Source organism: Solanum dulcamara, chromosome 4 (genome assembly GCF_947179165.1).
Source record: "Solanum dulcamara chromosome 4, daSolDulc1.2, whole genome shotgun sequence".
NCBI classification, from domain to species: Eukaryota; Viridiplantae; Streptophyta; class Magnoliopsida; order Solanales; family Solanaceae; genus Solanum; species Solanum dulcamara.
Window position 1 is genome coordinate 34,906,867 of NC_077240.1, and position 17,920 is coordinate 34,924,786.

General features: G+C 34.5%; 2 protein-coding genes across 2 annotated transcripts; both read left to right on the forward strand.

Moving 5' to 3' along the window:
• The first annotated feature begins 9,249 nt into the window (after positions 1–9,249).
• Positions 9,250–11,743, forward strand: LOC129887302 (uncharacterized). The gene is made up of 3 exons (XM_055962349.1): positions 9,250–9,517; positions 9,615–9,705; positions 11,329–11,743. Exons 1-3 carry the CDS (start codon positions 9,451–9,453, stop codon positions 11,462–11,464), a joined length of 294 nt encoding a protein of 97 aa, XP_055818324.1. The 5' UTR covers positions 9,250–9,450; the 3' UTR covers positions 11,465–11,743.
• Positions 11,744–11,881: 138 nt separating this feature from the next.
• Positions 11,882–17,695, forward strand: LOC129887303 (UDP-glucuronic acid decarboxylase 4-like). Its single transcript, XM_055962350.1, has 8 exons — positions 11,882–13,686; positions 13,757–14,055; positions 14,200–14,347; positions 14,844–14,923; positions 15,080–15,163; positions 16,461–16,535; positions 16,615–16,707; positions 17,261–17,695. The coding sequence occupies exons 1-8, from the start codon at positions 13,404–13,406 to the stop codon at positions 17,468–17,470; spliced, it is 1,272 nt and encodes a 423-aa protein (XP_055818325.1). The 5' UTR covers positions 11,882–13,403; the 3' UTR covers positions 17,471–17,695.
• Positions 17,696–17,920: the final 225 nt, after the last annotated feature.

Below are 17,920 nucleotides of genomic sequence, written 5' to 3' on the forward strand. Positions count from 1 at the left end.
ATTAATAAGCTATTCTTATGATTATTTTATGATGAGGATTGAAATATATATTATTGTTTTTCTCGATGATGTCAATGTCTATGTTTTTATGATATTTCCATTGGGATAATGACTAAGAAATGAGAGGACTTTATGGTTGGGTTCGGTCTGAAAGCTCAAGTAGCGACCCAAGAAAATCCTACTAGCAACCTTTAGGCCCTAACTCTATTGCCCGCAAGATTGTTTTTGTCAATATGACCTAGCTAGTGGATCCACAAATAGCTCAAGTTATGATAGCATGAATTTTACCTTGGCAAAGTGGCCTCTCTCTTCTCAATGTGGGAGTTACATCAAATTTCATGTTATAGCTCGCATGGTCTTATATGTGGATTAAATTTCATATCCCACACAAAGATATATGTTATGTTATAAGTTCTCATGTTATTTTATGATGCATTGACCATAAGATTATGATGTTCAAATGTTTTCAAGTTTTATTCATGTTTTAAAGATATTGGTCATACATCCCATGCTCATATTGATTATATTCTATTTTCATTTTTCATGCATACTTCTCACATACTTGGTGCATTCTATGTACTAACACTTCTCACATACTTAGTGCATTTCATGTACTAATGCATACTTTTATCTATATTAAATTATAATGTAGGAATCGACGATCATCATGCACATCCCACTCGTGGCTAGAGTTGAGCTTTACTTTCTTATAGTTGGTGCATACTCATGCTTTGAGGGGGAGATATTTATCCTTCATGTTCTTATGACTTTTAAAGTCTATTTGGATGGACTTATTTTAAGTAACTTATAAGTTGAAAAACTGCTTATATGTTTATAAAAAAGTAGGGACAACCCATCTTATTTTTTTTGACTTATAAGCTGTTTTCAACTTATAAGTTGCTTAAAATAAGTCTATCCAAATAAATCCAATTATTTATTGGGGTTTATTTTAAGCATAAAATAACTTTAAATTGGCTAGTCAAACACTCAAAAAAGTTGAAAATAGCTTATAAATAACTTATATGATAATCCAAAAGGACTCTTATTTTCTATTATGGTGAGCTAGGAGGTTGTCTTATACCCCATGTAGACTAGTAGAGGCATGTTGGATGTTCATGAAGTCTATGTTGTCATTTTCTTTCAGATTTATTTTCTCCTTTATTGAGACTTTGAGTTGAGACTTTACTTCGCATCTATGTTCAAGTCTTATTGCTTTAATTACCTTATATATGTTTATGTATGATATGCTAAGAGGTTTGGTCGCAGTCATTAGGAATTCTAATCGTCGTGTTACACCTAGGATCTAACTTGGGTCGTGACAAACTTGGTATTAGAGCAGAAGATTTAAAGTGTCCTAGAGAGTGAAATGTCGTGTCAAGTAGAGTCTTGTTCATCAGTGTAAAGTACGTTACATCTATGAATAGGAGGCTATGAGGCATTTTAGGAAAAGCTTCATTTTTTCATTACTCTTATGTCGTGAAATAGAGTTAAACTCTAAGGCTTTTCCCTCTAACACTTTCTCTTTGCGATTATAGAAATATGCCTCCACAAAGAGTCTTTATACGAAGGAAAATTGAGGAGGAGCAACAAGCTTCAAATGATCTCTTGAATGAGCAAGTCTTTTGTGTGGAGTTTTAAGCCATTTTCCAAGTTTTTGCTCAAACCACGGCGGCTCAAGCCAATAGAGAGGTGGTAGCTCCCCTGAAACCCAAATATGGGTACGGCGGCTAGTCGAGTTTGTGAACTCACCTGTATGAACCCTCTCAAATTTTATGGATCTAAGGTGGATGAGGATCCATAAGAATTTATTAAAGGTATTTCTAAGATTGTGGATATAATAGATGCTAGTCCGGTGGAGAAGGCGGACTTAGCGACTTATCAACTCAAAGGGGTTGCACAAGTTTGGTATGATCAATGGAAGAGTGAAATAGGTAGGGATGATGGTCCCGTTGATTGGAAAGAATTCAAGAGTGCTTTCCTTTACTAATTCTTTCCTTTGAAGTTGAGGAAAGCTAAAGTGCAAGAGTTCATCAATTTGTAACAAGTTACTATAAGTGTGACGGAGTATGCCCTCAAGTTCACTAAGTTGTCAAAGTATGCTTCTTTTATAGTCGTTGATCCAAGGGCTCGCATGAGCAAATTTGTTTCCGATATATACTACTTGGTGGTCAAGGAGTGTAGAACATCCATGCTAATCAAGGAATAGATATTTTGAGGCTTTTGACATATTCTGAACAAATAGAGGAGGAGACCTTGAAAGACAGATCTAGAAGGGAGTCCAAGAGGGCTCGAACCGATATTGAGGGATACTCTTATGGCAAGTCCAAAAATGGTGACCGTCCTCAATTTCATCAAAGGTACTCCAGCCAAAATTCTTCAATCACTCTGACTCCAAAGTTTGGTAAAGATGGGGTACCTAACCTTAAGGTTAAAGGAGGAGCTCTGAGTGGTTAAGTTATTCATCTATGAAAAAGTGTGGAAAGAACCACAATAGAGAATTCTTGGTGGGATGTGATGCATGTTATAGGTGTGGTCAGTCGGGTAATCAGGCGAATGATTGTAGAGTTAGCGCTAAAACCCAGGCTCAAACTCAAGCTACAAGCAATCTGAATCAGTATGGGATTCAGCGCCAAAATAGGTTTTATGCCCTTCAGACTAGCTAGGAGTTAAAGGATTTGCCCGATGTAGTGACTGATATGTTGAAAGTCTTTGAGTTTGATGTTTATGAATTGTTGGATCTGGGTACTACTTTATCATTTGTTTCTCCTTATCTTGCTATGAAATTTATTATTAATCCTGAGATCTTGTTAGAACCTTTTTTGGTCTATACTCGTGTTGGTGATTCAGTTGCAGCTAAAAGAGTCTATAGATAATACTCAATTTTAGTTTTGCTTAAAATTACTTCAGTTGATTTTAGAGAGATTTATATGACCCATTTTGATGTTATTCTCGGTATAGATTGACTTCATGCATGTTATACTTCTATATGTTGTAGAATCTGTGTGGTCAAGTTTCAGTTTTTTAATGACTCTTTCTTAGAATGGAAAGGTAGAAATTCCTAGTTTAAAGGTCAATTTATCTCATGCCTTAAAGCTTGGAAAATGATTTCTAAGGGTTACATCTATCATCCAGTCTAGGTTAGGGATACGAATTCTAAATCCCCTACTCATGGGTTAGTTCGATTGTAATGAGTTTCTAGAATCTTTTCTCGATGACCTCTCAGCTATCCCTCTGGAAAGAGAGATAGACTTCAATATTGATGTTCTACCTAATACCCAACATATCCCTTATCAAATGGCCCCGGCAGAATTAAAAGATTTAAAGAATTAGTTGAAAGATTTATTGGATAAGGGTTTTATTAGACCGAGTATCTCTTCATATAGTGCTCCGATTCTCTTTGTTATAAAGAAGGATGGTTCTCTTCGTATGTGTATTGACTACTGGAAATTGAACAAGGTCACAATTAAGAATAAGTATCCCATTACAAGGATTAATGACTTGTTCAATCAACTTTAATATGCAAATTACTTTTCAAAGATTGACCTTCAATCAGATTATCATCAACTTCGAGCAAGGGAATATCACATTCCGAAGACGACTTTTAGATATCGGTATAATCACTTCAAATTTTTGGTTATATCTTTTGGAACGAATGCTCCTGTACCTTTTATGTATTTGATGAATAAGGTATTTAAGAAATATTTGGATATATTTATTATTGTGTTCATTGATGATATTCTGGTTTATTCTCGAAATGAAGAGGAGCATGTTGATCATTTAAGAATTGTGTTGCAAGTCCTTAAGGACTGTTAGTTATTTGGTAAGTTTATCAAGCATGAGTTTTCTATACTTTTATTAAGCCGAGGGTCTTTCGGAAACAGCCGTCCTACATTGGTAGGAGTCAGGTCTGCGTACACTCTACCCTCTCCAGACCCCATAATGTGGGATTTCACTGGGTTGTTGTTGTTGTTGTATCAAGCGTGAGTTTTGATTGAGGTCAGTTGCTTTCCTTGGTCATATTGTCTTCGGTGAAGGTAATATGGTGGATCCTAAGAAGACCAAAACAATTAAGAATTAGCCTAGACTTTGTCCCTTTCTGATATTCAAAGTTTCTTAGGCTTAGCCGGCTCTTATAGATAGTTTGTAAAAGGTTTATCTTCCATTGCATCTTTCTTGACTACTTTAACTGAAAAGAAGGTAAAATTCCAATGGTCTGAGGCATGCGAGAAAACCTTCCAAGAGTTGAAAGATAGACTTACTTCGGCTCCAGTGTTGACCTTATTGGAAGGTTTTGATGGGATTGTGGTATATTGTGATGCTTCAAGAGTTGGTCTCGATTGTGTTTTGATGCAAAATGGTAAGGTGATAGCCTATGCTTCTAGACAACTAAAGGTGCATGAAAAGAACTATACGACTCATTATTTAGAGTTAGCCATGGTGGTATTTGCTTTGAAGATTTGGAGACACTATCTATATGGTGTCCATGTTGATGTATTTACCGATCATAAGAGTTTACAATATGTGTTCAACCAAAAGGATTTGAACCTTCGACAAAGGAGATGGCTTGAGTTGTTGAAAGACTATGATATAAGTATGTCGTACCATTCGAGTAACGCGAATGTGATTACCGACTCTCTTAGTAGATTATCCATGAATAGTGTTGCCCATGTTGAGGATGAAAAAAAGGATTTAGTTCGTGATGTTCATAGGCTATCTCATTTGGGTATCTGCTTAGTTGATTTCTAGGATGGTGGTGTAGTTGTCCAAAATGGTTCTGAATCATCTCTTATGATGGATGTTAAGGCCAAGCAAGATAATGATCCTACTTTGATTGAGTTGAAGAAAGTAGTTGCCAAAAAAGTCATTGAGGCTTTCTCTCAAGGGAGAGATGGTGTGCTTAGATATCAAAGTCGTTTGTGTGTTTCTAATGTTAATGGCCTAACAGAAATGATATTGACTGAAACTCATATTTTGTGGTATTTTATTCATTCGAGTTTTACGAAGATGTATAGAGACTTGAGGAAAGTGTATTAGTGGAATGGCATAAAAAGGGATATTGCAGATTTTGTGGTCAAATGTCTGAATTGTCAACAAGTAAAGGTTGAGCATCAAAAACTGGGATGTTTAGCTCAATATATTGAGATTCCTACTTGAAAGTGGGAGATTTGTATATATACTTCATTACATGTTTGCCTCGTACCCGTAGGAAACATGATTCTATTTGGGTGGTTGTTGACTGAATGACTATGTCGACATAAATTTTCTTGTTAAGACTTCCTATTCAACCGAGGAATATGCTAGACTTTATATTCGTGAGTTGGTTAAGTTTCATGGAGTTCCATTATCTATCATTTTACATTGAGGTACTCAATTTACAATCCATTTTTAGAGATCTTTTCAAAAGGATTTTGGTACTCAAGTTAATCTTAGCATAACTTTTCACCCTCAAACAGATGGTCAAGCCAAGCGTACCATTCAGACCTTTTAGGACATGTTGAGAGCTTGTGTTATTGACATCAAGGGTAATTGGGATGATCATTTGCCATTGATTGAGTTTGCTTATAATAATAGCTACCATTCCAGTTTAGATGGCTCCATTTAAGGTCTTATATAGTAGGAGGTGTAAATCTCCTATTGGTTGATTTGAAGTTGGTAAATTTTCCTTGATGAGACCTAATTTGGTGCATGAGGCTATGGTGAAGGTTATATTGATTAGAGAAAAGTTGAAGATTGTCTAAAGCCAACAAAAGTCATATTTAGATGTAAGGAGAGAGGATCTTGAATTTAAGGTCAATGATTGGGTTCACTTGAAATCTCACCCATGAAGAGTGTGATATATTTTGGCAAGAAGGGGAAGCTTAGCCCCCGCTATGTAGGCCCATATCAGATTTTTAGATGAATTTACAAGGTGGCATATGAGTTGGATTTGTCTTCTGAGTTGACATCGGTGCATCTAGTATTTCATGTGTTCTTATTGAGGAAGTGTGTTAGTGATCCTAACTCCATTGTGCCTTTCGACAATGTTGGTGTGAAAGAGAGCTTATCTTATTAGCAAGTTCCGATTGAGATTCTATATCAGCAAGATAAAAAATTGAGGAACAAGGAAATAGCTTTCGTTATGGTGTTATGGAGGAATCAAGAAGTTGAGGGTGCAACATGAGAGGCTGAAGCTGATATGATGTCATGATATCCTCATCTCTTTCCTCTAGTTCCTATTTGAGGTATTGAGCTCTTTTATGATCCACTCCATCGAATCCATGTGTTTCAGTCATTCTCATGATTTCATATGCATTCATGAAATAAGTTTTAAAGTCATGTGTTAGCTTGAGATTGAATATTTCATGTTTGTATGCATTTTCGATATGTTTTGCATTCATGTTGGGCTGTCATGTCTCTTTCCTATTCCATTCATATTTGGTTGAGTCTTATTCAAAGACATTTGCTCCTAAGAGAGAGATATTATAAGATCCCACAAGTTAAAAAGTCAAAAAAATAGAATTTAAAAGAAGTTCCTAGAAAATCTCAACTTTTGTGCACTAGATGGCTTTCACGGGTGGGGTACACGGACCATGTAAGCCACCACGAGCCGTGAAGGGCATCATGGTGGAGCCTTGAAAATTTGAGGAAAAGGGGGAAGGGTCCACGATAGGGTTCATGTCTCTTGATGGACTCCACAAACCGTAGACCCGTCAGTGGACTTGACCCCCTAAGACCCCTTATGTGGGAGACGACCACGATTGGCTTCACGGATCGTGATGGTCTTCGTAGAAGTCAACGCATCCAAGCCCAGTTGACCCTCCTGACCACGATCATCACCATGGGTCGTGGTGAGCTTCACTGGCCGTGGTGACCTCCCATCTAGGCGCCTTCGTTTAGTTAAATTAGGGGTGTTTTGGTCTTTTTTCTATTGGCTCATTAATGTATTTGGATAATTTTGGGTTAAATCCTATTTATTAACTACCCTAAACCCTCCTAACTCCCTCATTCACTCCTTAACACCCAAATTATAAAATCTTCTCTCTGAAAGCTCTCCCAAGGTCTTCTTCTTCCACAAGCAAGGTTTTCAAGAGAATTCAAGTTCAAGTCTCCTTATTCGCTGCATTTAGGGCTTTAAATTTATCAAGGTATGTGAAAATTCATACCCAAGGTTTTTCTACAATTCTCTTTATGAATTTTCCTTCTAAGCCTTAATTCCAATGGAATTGCATTATGCCATCTTAATTATGTTCTATTTCATTATTATTGATCTTATTATGCACATTTCAAGTTATATTGCACGATTTCAAGTTGATTTTTATGGACCCATATCATATGCTATTTTCAAGTATGATTCCAAGGATTTATGATCATGATTTATAAAGGATTTTCTATGAATGATTATCAAGCTTATGAATGACTCATGAAAAGTAATGAATGATGATGAACTATGAACTCAATGATGTTTCAAGCAAGTATAAAGGTTGTAATGTGTTTTTCTCACACACTCATGTTTAAGATGGTGAATGATTCTCTCACTGACTCATGAATTCTTATGACTCAATCATGTTAATGAGATACTCTTATGATTATTTTATGATGAGGATTTGTATCTATTATTGTCTTTCCTAATGATATTAATGACTATGTTTTTATGATATTTCTTTTGGAATAATGACTAAGCACAGAGAAGACTTTAAGGTGGAGTTCGGTCCGTAAGCTTAAGTAGCTAGCGAGCCAAAAGAATTCTAGTAGCAACCTTTAGTCCCTAACTATGTTGCCCGCGTAGGTCCTCTTTGCTAATATGGCCTAAGTAGTAGATCCACAAATATCTCAAGTTAAGATGGTTCTCACGGAGTCTACCTTGGTAAATTAGCCTCTCTCTTCTTGATGTGGGAGTTACATCAGACTTCATGTTACATCCATACAAAGATATATGTTATGTTATAAGTTCTCATGATGTTTTACGATGCATTGACCATAAGATTATGATGTTCAAATGTTTTCAAGTTTTATTCATGTTTTAAAGATATTGGTCATGCATCTCATGCTTATATTGATTATGTCCTATTTTCATTGTTCATACATACTTTTTACATACTTAGTGCATTCTATGTATTAATGTATACTTTTGCTACATTGTATCATAATGTAAGGACCGACGATCATCGCGCACCTCCCACTTGTAGCTTGAGTTGAGCTTTACTTTCTTATAGTTTGTGAATCTTTATGCTTCGAGGACGAGACATTTATCTTTCATCATTCTTATGACTTTTATTTTCTATTATGGGTTAGATGGGAGATTGTCTTATGCCCTCATCTAGACTAGCAGATGCATGCTGGATATTCATGGAGTCTATGTTGTCATGTTCTTTCAGAGTTATTTTCTCCTTTATTAAGACTTTGAGTTGCGACTTTACTTCCGCATCTATGTTCTAGTCATATTTCTTTAATTACCTTGTGTATGTTCATGTATGATATGTTTCTTCACCATTTCTATCCTTCACTATTTATTTTTTTCGTCTTCATATTTTCTGGCGAGCTCCACCACCACTCCACCACCCAAACCCCTTCATTGTTAACTCCCAAATCACCCGGAGCTGCACCACCAGATCCTCCAATCGAACCAGACCCCAAAATAACAACAATCAGACGGAGCAACAATCAGACCCATCAAATCGAACCAGGCCCCACTTTCTATTTCTCTTTCTTTCCTCATCTGATCTGGTGAATCTACGGTACAGGAGAGACAAAACATCTACTATCGATGTTAATGGTAGAGTTGAAAACGAACATAGAGAAAAAAGTGATGCTTAAATGAAGAAGAATCTAATTGGGGGAAAATAAAAAGAGAAATAGATTAAAAGTTTTTGTGGCCAATAAGAATATTTACATATTTTAATAAAAGTTAATATATCAAGAAAATAATATTTTAAATATTAATTATATATTGACCTATAAAAAAATGTCATATGTATAATTTTGTAAATTTAGTTTTTTTATCTTCTTTACTCGCTTTTAGAAAAGTGAGTGCACTCATTCTATCAGATCACTCTTTAGAATGATATTTAATTAATTTGAAAATTATTAAAAAATATTTAAATGCCCATGTAATTAAAATAGTAAAATAAATTTTGCATCAAACTCTCTGAGTTTGATGTATTTACTTATTTCAATATAATAATTCGACCGTGTCCATCCTATAAAAAAGTTCCATTGGAAACTATGTTTAAGGAAAAGACTTTTGGGAATCCTGTTGGCGGCCGGGGGCAAATTGGAAGCGGTATATTGACTAAGACGTGTTGTCCGAAACCTCCACAAACGTGACGTGCTTCTATTCTACTCTCTTTTGGCAACTGCAAATGCAAATATAAAATAAAACAGAGAAACCCATTACATATAAAGAGCTCTATAGGTTCCTCTGCACTTAGACACACTAAACCTCGGAACTTTTTTGTTGTTGCAAGGAAGAAAATGGCAGAGAAGAACACTTTGGAATCTGTGAGGAAATGGGTTGTGGAACACAAACTCCGAACAGTTGGTAAATTACTTTAATTTAAATCTTGATTGTTGATATGTTAACCAACAGATTCTCTCTTTCTTTGGTTTTGATGTTGGGTTTTTGTTTTTGGTTGAAGGGTGTTTGTGGCTTAGTGGAATAGCGGGTTCAATTGCTTACAATTGGTCTCAGCCCCACATGAAAACCAGCGTCAAGATCATTCATGCCAGGTAATTCTACACTTTTATCCCCAATTTCTCTTTCGTTGCGGAAGGGGTTCACGACTTCATAGATTGGTTGTACTTGTAATCAATTTACTTCTGAGCTAGGGTTCCTTAGCAGACTTAGTGACGTTAATCGGGTTTACATATATATGTTGAATTAGCTTGCTGTTTGTGTTTGGATTGTGGGTTAAACCTAAGTTGATCCGACTTGGTTTCGGTGTCGGAGGCCCGATCTAAGGGTCGGATATGGCAAAATCTAAATTTTTTGATTCAGGGCTATATGGATATGGGTGCTGGGATTCGGGCATGGATACTTTTAAAATGCGCGCACACACATCAGGCTTCATGTTTTTCAGATCTTCATCTTCCTAAGCAGTTTTTCGACTTTAGAGTTCAGGTTTTGCTTATTGGAAAAGGAGGAGTGAGTTTGGGGGGAGGAGGAACTCGGGGAACCCTCACCTTATTGACAGGACATTTTGATCCCCTTTTCCTTTCATCCTCCCCCAATTCTGATTCAGAAAGGGTAGTTACTCTTTTTATTTCAACTCAAATGTTGTGCAAAAAGCATGCTGAGTGTTTTGATTTCAAAGGCGGCATTCATGTGGTTAAAGATGCACAGAATTTATGTAACCAACCTTATTGGGAGACACTATCATATATTCTCATACAAGGTCTTAACCATTTCCACAATCTTGTGAAAATCAATTCGTCTTAATCAGCAAAACTAGCCGAGGGGTAGGACTGGTGTTTACTTCTAAACTGCTTTTCATCAAACAACAAGAAAGAAAATAAAAATCAATTTTTGCAAAAAAAATTGCCTTTTCTTGTTGTTAGATTGGTGAATATTTCTTTTTCAAAAAGTTCATATTTTTTGGTTGCTACTCTGCACATTTTTGAAGCTGCACCAATATCTCCCCTTCACTTTGACAAGATCACCACGGGGAGAAGGAGGAGGGGGAGTTGCTAGTGTAGTTCTCGGTTTTTTGTCCATGCTTTGACCTTCTTCTAATTGGACAAGCTCTTATTACAAGATTCCATGAACCATGATGAGTACTTACCCGAATACATCCTGTGCGTGCCTGTTCATTGTATTATGTTGATATGGATGACCTCCTTGTGTTATGTTTGAATGCTCTGATTCTTCCATTTTCATTGCATTGTGTTGATATGGATGATCTCCTTGTGTTATGTTTGAAATTTGAATGCCCGGGCTGTTCTACTTTTAGCTTGTTGTGTTTGTCTAGTTTTGTGGTGGGCGAGATGGATGTATTGATGCTCGATTGCTCGTTAAAATGAGATATATGGTTATAATGTTGAATACGAGAAACCTAGTAGGATGCTATGATATGCACGTGTTCCAAGTTGAGAAATCATCCTACTTTGACAGGTCTTGAATGATCTGTTTCTAAGATTTTTGCAATTTGTCCATCTTGCCTTGTTAGTTGTTACTCCCTCATAAGAGAAGAGTCTGTTGCACTCTGAAATATGACGCCTGTGGTCTTGAAAAAGGGATAGTTACATGCTCTGGGATAAACTAGAACTGCCTTATTATTTGTTTTTGGTTGTTTAATCATGGAACCTTTTTTTGAGCCTTTGTCATGAGTAACTGACGTTTTTGTTGGTAATCAGGCTGCACGCACAGGCACTCACACTTGCTGCATTAGCAGGTGCTGCAGTCGTGGAGTACTATGACCATAGCTCAGGAGCTAAAGCAGAACGTGTTGCCAAGTTCCTCCAACCGCAAGCCCATTCTCACAAGGAGTGAATCACTACTTCAATGAATAAAAACCAAACTGATTAGGCGCAGCTTTCTATTGTTGAGTTTTACTTCCTCCTTAGGATATGATTAATGTGGGCATGCTGCTATGCCAGCGCGAGTCCCTTCCCTTTGCTAAAGGGCTAATGAACTTTGTGGCTATAGTTATAAGTTTCTTGGCTAAGATGAGACACCATTCCTTATTCATTTTGTTTTTGGGTTTTAGACACCATTCCCTATTCAAAAAATACGTTGAAATATCTGCCAATTAAAAATTTTGAGGGTACATATCTTGTGACTTGTGTGTATATGTCTGAATGCATATAAAATTATGGCGTAGGCATCCATGTTCTCTCTCATATAAGGTTGTAGATGAAGCAGAAATCAAAATGTTTAATTTCAACAAAATTTCGTTTGATAAGAAGTCCGAACTACTTTTATAAGCTTTACAATAGGGTATGTAAACCACACGGATACTAATTTTATAATGTTGTTAAAGGCTTAAAGTTTCGAAGAGTGAGATTCGTTATTTGTTTCCATCTTATATTCTTCAAATTTGAGCATCTTAATCTGTTTTGTGATTTTAATAATAGATTTCAAGTCCCTAAGAAATCAGTTCAGTAGACTTTCTAATCCACTGTATTCATATCATGTGTGTTCATGGATTTTACTAGATAATTAACCTTCGTTATTGCGAATTGTTATGAAGATGGAAATAAACGTTTTATGTAGCCATTAATTCAGACATTCATAATTGTTTTACAATGGGCACTCAAAAGATGGAATTCTCCTCAATAAACCATTGTTATTCTTTATGCTTCTAATAACACAAGTAAAGATTATGTTATTACATCAGGTAAGTGCAACAACAATTTACCTCCTTTTTTTCAATCTATCCAATTTTCTTGTTATTTGATTGATTCAAACACCCCTTTTTCCATTTTTAATTTTTCCTTTTTTTTGTTTGGGTATAGTGGAAAGCTACTAGCATGTTCAGTGAATGAAGAGAAATTGAAGGATGTTGAAAAGTCTGAAGAAGCAAAAAAAATAAAAATAAAAATAAAAATACAGAAGATACTTTGGAGATATAAATTTTTTTGTGGCAATTTATATATATGTTTTTTGATGAATGATGATTCGCTATAACTTTTTTAACAAGTTTTACGACTTTTAAAATAAAAATAAGAGTAAATTTTCTAAATAGTGACTCATATTTGAGAAATTGTCTAATAATATTATTTTTATTTTTTTTGAAATATAATATCCCTCGACTATTTCTATTTTCCTCAAAATATACTTACACAATAAAAACGTCTTTCTCTCTCCTAATGGATGTCATGTCACAACCTACAGAAATTCCACTAGTTTAGAAACTAATTACTTAGATACACATTAGTTTGCAATATTACGAATCTTATCAAATTTTGGTGTCCAGATATGTTCAGATTCGCCCAGATACATGTATCTCGAGATACATGAGGTCAAAATTAGGTGTAATTTATTTTAGATTCATTGTATTTTAGTGGATTCACATGTATTTGAGATATATAGACAAATCATGCTCGCCCCCCCCCCCCCCTCCATCTCTCCACTCTCTTATCTCACTTGCAGGGTATCCAAGATAATTATTATAATTTTTTTTTTAAAAAAACAGAAATACATTGTTAGAGTTGGTCATAATACATTAGGGATGCAAACATATTTTTTAAAGCTTAATTTACACAGACTATAGTAAAGAAAAAGTTAGCTTAAATAGGTAGAGAAAGGAAGAGAAAAAAAGGCATTAATTAATTGTGTCTCTCTCACACAAAGTAACAACTTTAGAACTATTCAAAGCTATTCCATGAGTCATTCCTTTTTACAACCCACATTTCGGATCTCTTCTTAGACCCATCTATCCATATTCCAAAGTGTAAAAAAGAATTAAAAAAATTAAAAATTGGGCAGCATGGGAGGAGTTGAACATGTTGAGAAAAGCAGTGTAAAGAAACACATGATGAGCAAGAAAGGATTATCTTCTTCGATTATTAGTTACGTGGTTGGAGAGAAGCGACTCCTCTTTCTATTTGTTGGAATCGCTGTTTCAGTTTCCGCTTTCATTGTGTGTAATCTCTCCCAGCATACTATCAACAGTGATTCGGTTTCCCTTCATGTGTCATCAACTCCGATTCCTCGAAGAATAACGTATGAGTTGGTTGATCATCATCAATCTAACCACAAAGTTAATGCAGGCATGTAAATAAACTTATATTCACAGTCGTTAAGAAAATGGACCTTAGATTTATTAAATGTTTTTTGTAGGTGGAAAAGTGCCGTTGGGATTGAAGAGGAAGAATTTGAGAGTATTGGTAACAGGTGGAGCAGGTTTCGTGGGGAGCCATCTGGTGGACAGGTTGATAGAGAGAGGGGACAGTGTGATTGTGGTTGATAACTTTTTTACGGGTCAGAAACAGAATCTGTTGCACCATCTCAACAACCCTAAGTTCGAGTTGGTCAGACATGATGTGGTCGAGCCCATCTTGCTTGAAGTTGATCACATTTATCATTTGGCTTGTCCTGCTTCTCCTGTTCATTATAAATATAATCCCATCAAGACCATTATATCCTTCCCATTACTAATAACTTTTTTTGGTGTGGGTCGTGAGGAATTGTATATACATGGTAATTAAAATAATGTATACTTTGGAGATTATTATCTTTTTTTTTGTTGGTAAGATTCCTTGATTTAAGTAGATAGAGATCACAAAACAAATGTGATGGGAACATTGAACATGTTGGGACTGGCAAAAAGAATAGGAGCTCGATTTCTGATAACTAGCACAAGTGAAGTGTATGGTGATCCTTTGCAGCATCCTCAAGTTGAAACTTACTGGGGCAATGTTAATCCCATTGGTTAGTCAACTCTTATTCTTGTACTCGAGATTCTCATTATAGTTTGTTCACATGCCAATGGACCATGTAACTAAGTAATTCAATTTTATTTTCTACTTTTTGGTTTATGTGAAGTGAAAATGAGAGAGGAGATTATAAAATGGGAAATTAAACCTTCATCAATAAATCAAAGTTAAGATAGTCAATCAATTGAACTATAAGATTTCTAGTATTCTCTTTATCATATTATCAATATCCATTTATGTACTTGTTATTTTTCATGAGTTCTTTCTTTCTAGGAATTTAAACTTATTTTGGCTTTTAACTTGTGTTCTCACTTGACTATTTCTGTAACCATGAATAATCTATATTATCCGACAGTTAACTCATTTTTTATCCGTATTAAATATGGTCCAAGTCAAATATTTTATCTGTAGTTTAACCTATTTTCCGATCCACCTGTTTATCATTCCCATCTTAATCCAACAATACTAAACTTAGTTTGATGATTGAGCAGGTGTCCGGAGTTGTTATGATGAAGGAAAGCGAACAGCTGAGACTTTGGCCATGGATTACCATAGAGGACTTAACGTTGAGGTTTCCTACGATTTCAACAGCTTAATATTTTAAGCAAACTTGTACATTTTTGTTTTCAAAATTAATGTCAAACATCTATATCAAAATCAAAACTTCAAGGTTTGATTCAAATATATGAAGAGCTTATTATTTTAAGAACATTGTTGTTTTTTCCAGGTTAGGATTGCTAGGATTTTTAACACATATGGACCGCGTATGTGCATAGATGATGGTCGAGTTGTGAGCAATTTCGTTGCGCAGGTATGTGTTAATTCACCCTTACATATATAAATCATAAACGGATCATCATTCTGACAAATGAACAATTTTTTTTCTCCATCTTAAAGAAAATTTCAATTAATAGTCTATTCGGTCAAACTGTCCAAATCAGCTTATTTATGAAGTATTTTTATAAGTAATTTGTGTTTAGTCAATTTTTTCAATAATACTTTTCAAATTACACAACAAAACGTTATAAATTATATAGGTAATCGTGTCATAAAAATTAAATAATCAAAAACACTTATTCTTGAGAGAAGCTTTTAAATTTCTGTTTTAAAAATTGAAAAATAATTGCTACAACTCAAAAAGACGTTTTTCTTTACCAAAAGCTTGATTAAACATCTTTTTTCTCTTAAATAAGTTCTTTTTCTAAATATAAAACACTTTTAACATTTTAGAAAATTGAGAAGCTTTGGTGTATTCACACTTCGTAAGTGTTCAATTAATCTTCATTATTTATTTTCTCTTTGTCTTGTCGTAAGTTTGAAATTAAATAAATGATCTTATCGACCAAGAAAAAGGTTGATTATCGATCATAGGTTGATATCCTTGCTACTTAGCTATTTACACGGATGGTTGATGATCGACCACAAAGAAAGTCTATTATTTATTATAGATTGTTAATGGTTTATATATAATACACCAAAAAGGAGGGTCGATTATCCATAGCAGATTGATAATCGACCATAGGTCAAGAATCATTAATCAATGCGATTGATAAATCGATATATATATATATACACTTCTCTCGTTTCAATTGGTTTGTTTGATTTTGATTTTACACGAAATTTTAAAAAGTAAAAAAAATAATTTAAATCATATGATCTTAAACTAGTGATACGTAGAATGTACCAAAATACTCTTTACTCTTATAATTTTAAACATATCAGGTGGAAAAATAAAATTAAAAAACTGCCAAAAAATAAAAGAAACATTATTATTTAAATAGATTAAAAAGAAAAGTAAGACAAATAGATTACAACAGGAAAAATATTAGTCTTTAATTAGTAAAAGATCACCTGTATTAAAATTTTCCCCAATTGATGACATAAAAGGGGCCATTTAACCTAATCACTCCAAAACCTTGATCAACTAATTAATATTATATGTCATCCACAATAATAAAACTTGGGCTTCTTTTCTCCTTTTTTGTGTTTCCTTCCGGTATGACTACTATTTAATTATTAGTAATCTATTAGTTTCTTTGGGACAAAAAAATAATGTAACTTGTTAGCTTTGTGTGGTATATGATGAATTAGGAAAATATATTTTGCAGGCATTGAGAAAGCAGCCATTAACTGTTTATGGAGATGGGAAGCAAACACGAAGCTTCCAATATGTTTCTGATTTGGTAAATTCCACATATTTCCTCGTCAAATAATTAAAGGTACCTAGTTTCTCATATTTTGCGATTATATTACAATAAACAGGTAGAAGGATTGATGAGGTTGATGGAAGGGAATCATGTGGGTCCTTTCAATCTTGGCAACCCCGGTGAATTTACCATGCTTGAACTAGCTAAGGTATTAATAATTAAATCATTACACAATTGGTAATTTAATAAAATTTTTGAACTATACCGGTATATTTGTGTACTATTGTAGCTCAAATCGTTAGAGACAACATACTCTAATTACATAATTATATTTTCAATACATTTTTTTATGCAGGACTAATATTTTTTTATTGCTAAGGATGTTTATATTCTTTTTAATTTTATTTTTTTTAATAATGGATGGTGGTGAGATTGGAATTCGAGATCTTTGTCTGCTCTAATACATATTATGATAAGAAATGAACATTATAAGGTCTAACTCTTGAGTCCCCCATCTCTCCATTGATATAAGACTCAATACCCATGTATGTTCATACCTGTCAACTAGAGCGTGAACAATATATAATGTGTGCCTAACATCAATTAAATCAAGAATTGGAATGAGTCTGGGACCATCTCATCTCAAATCTTGAGAAATTATAGATAACACTTTGCTTAATTATATTCTCCCCAATAAGTAGTCTCAAATTTTAGCCCTATACAAGGTTGAGAGATGTATGAACTAATATTATTATTTGCAGGTAGTACAAGAAACAATAGATCCAAATGCAAAGATAGAATTTAAGCCAAACACAGAAGATGATCCCCACAAGAGGAAGCCTGAGATTTCAAAAGCAAAGCAACTTTTAGGATGGGAACCAACAGTCTCCCTTCGCCAAGGATTACCTCGCATGGTTGAGGACTTCCGGCAACGCATATTTGGCGATGATAAGCTCGATTCTGGATTATAGTAAATAGTACTATACTAGTATAGGCTTTATTTTCTTTGACCCATAATTTGGTTATGGATTAAAAGAAAGATGACAAGTTGAAGATGAATACGACAATTACACCTATATTGACTTTAATTTTCTTTTTCATTAATAATTGTTTGAGAATAAGGTTCTTCCGTTAAAAAAAGAAATATCGAATTGGAAGGTATTTTTGAACTTCGATGAGCAATTGAGAATATAGTATGACTTTTTGTGTTTAATGAAAATATAAATTTGCACTATGGTCATCCTGAGAGATATGAGTCCTTCTACGGTTAATTGTTGTAACACCTCGTATTTATGGACTAAGAGTTGACATCATTAAAAATAATGGGTTATTCGTAATTCGATTAGAACATAAAAAATATATTTGTGCTTGGGAGTTAAGGTTAAAGGATGAAAAGTGTGAAAAGGATGTATGATCGTTTC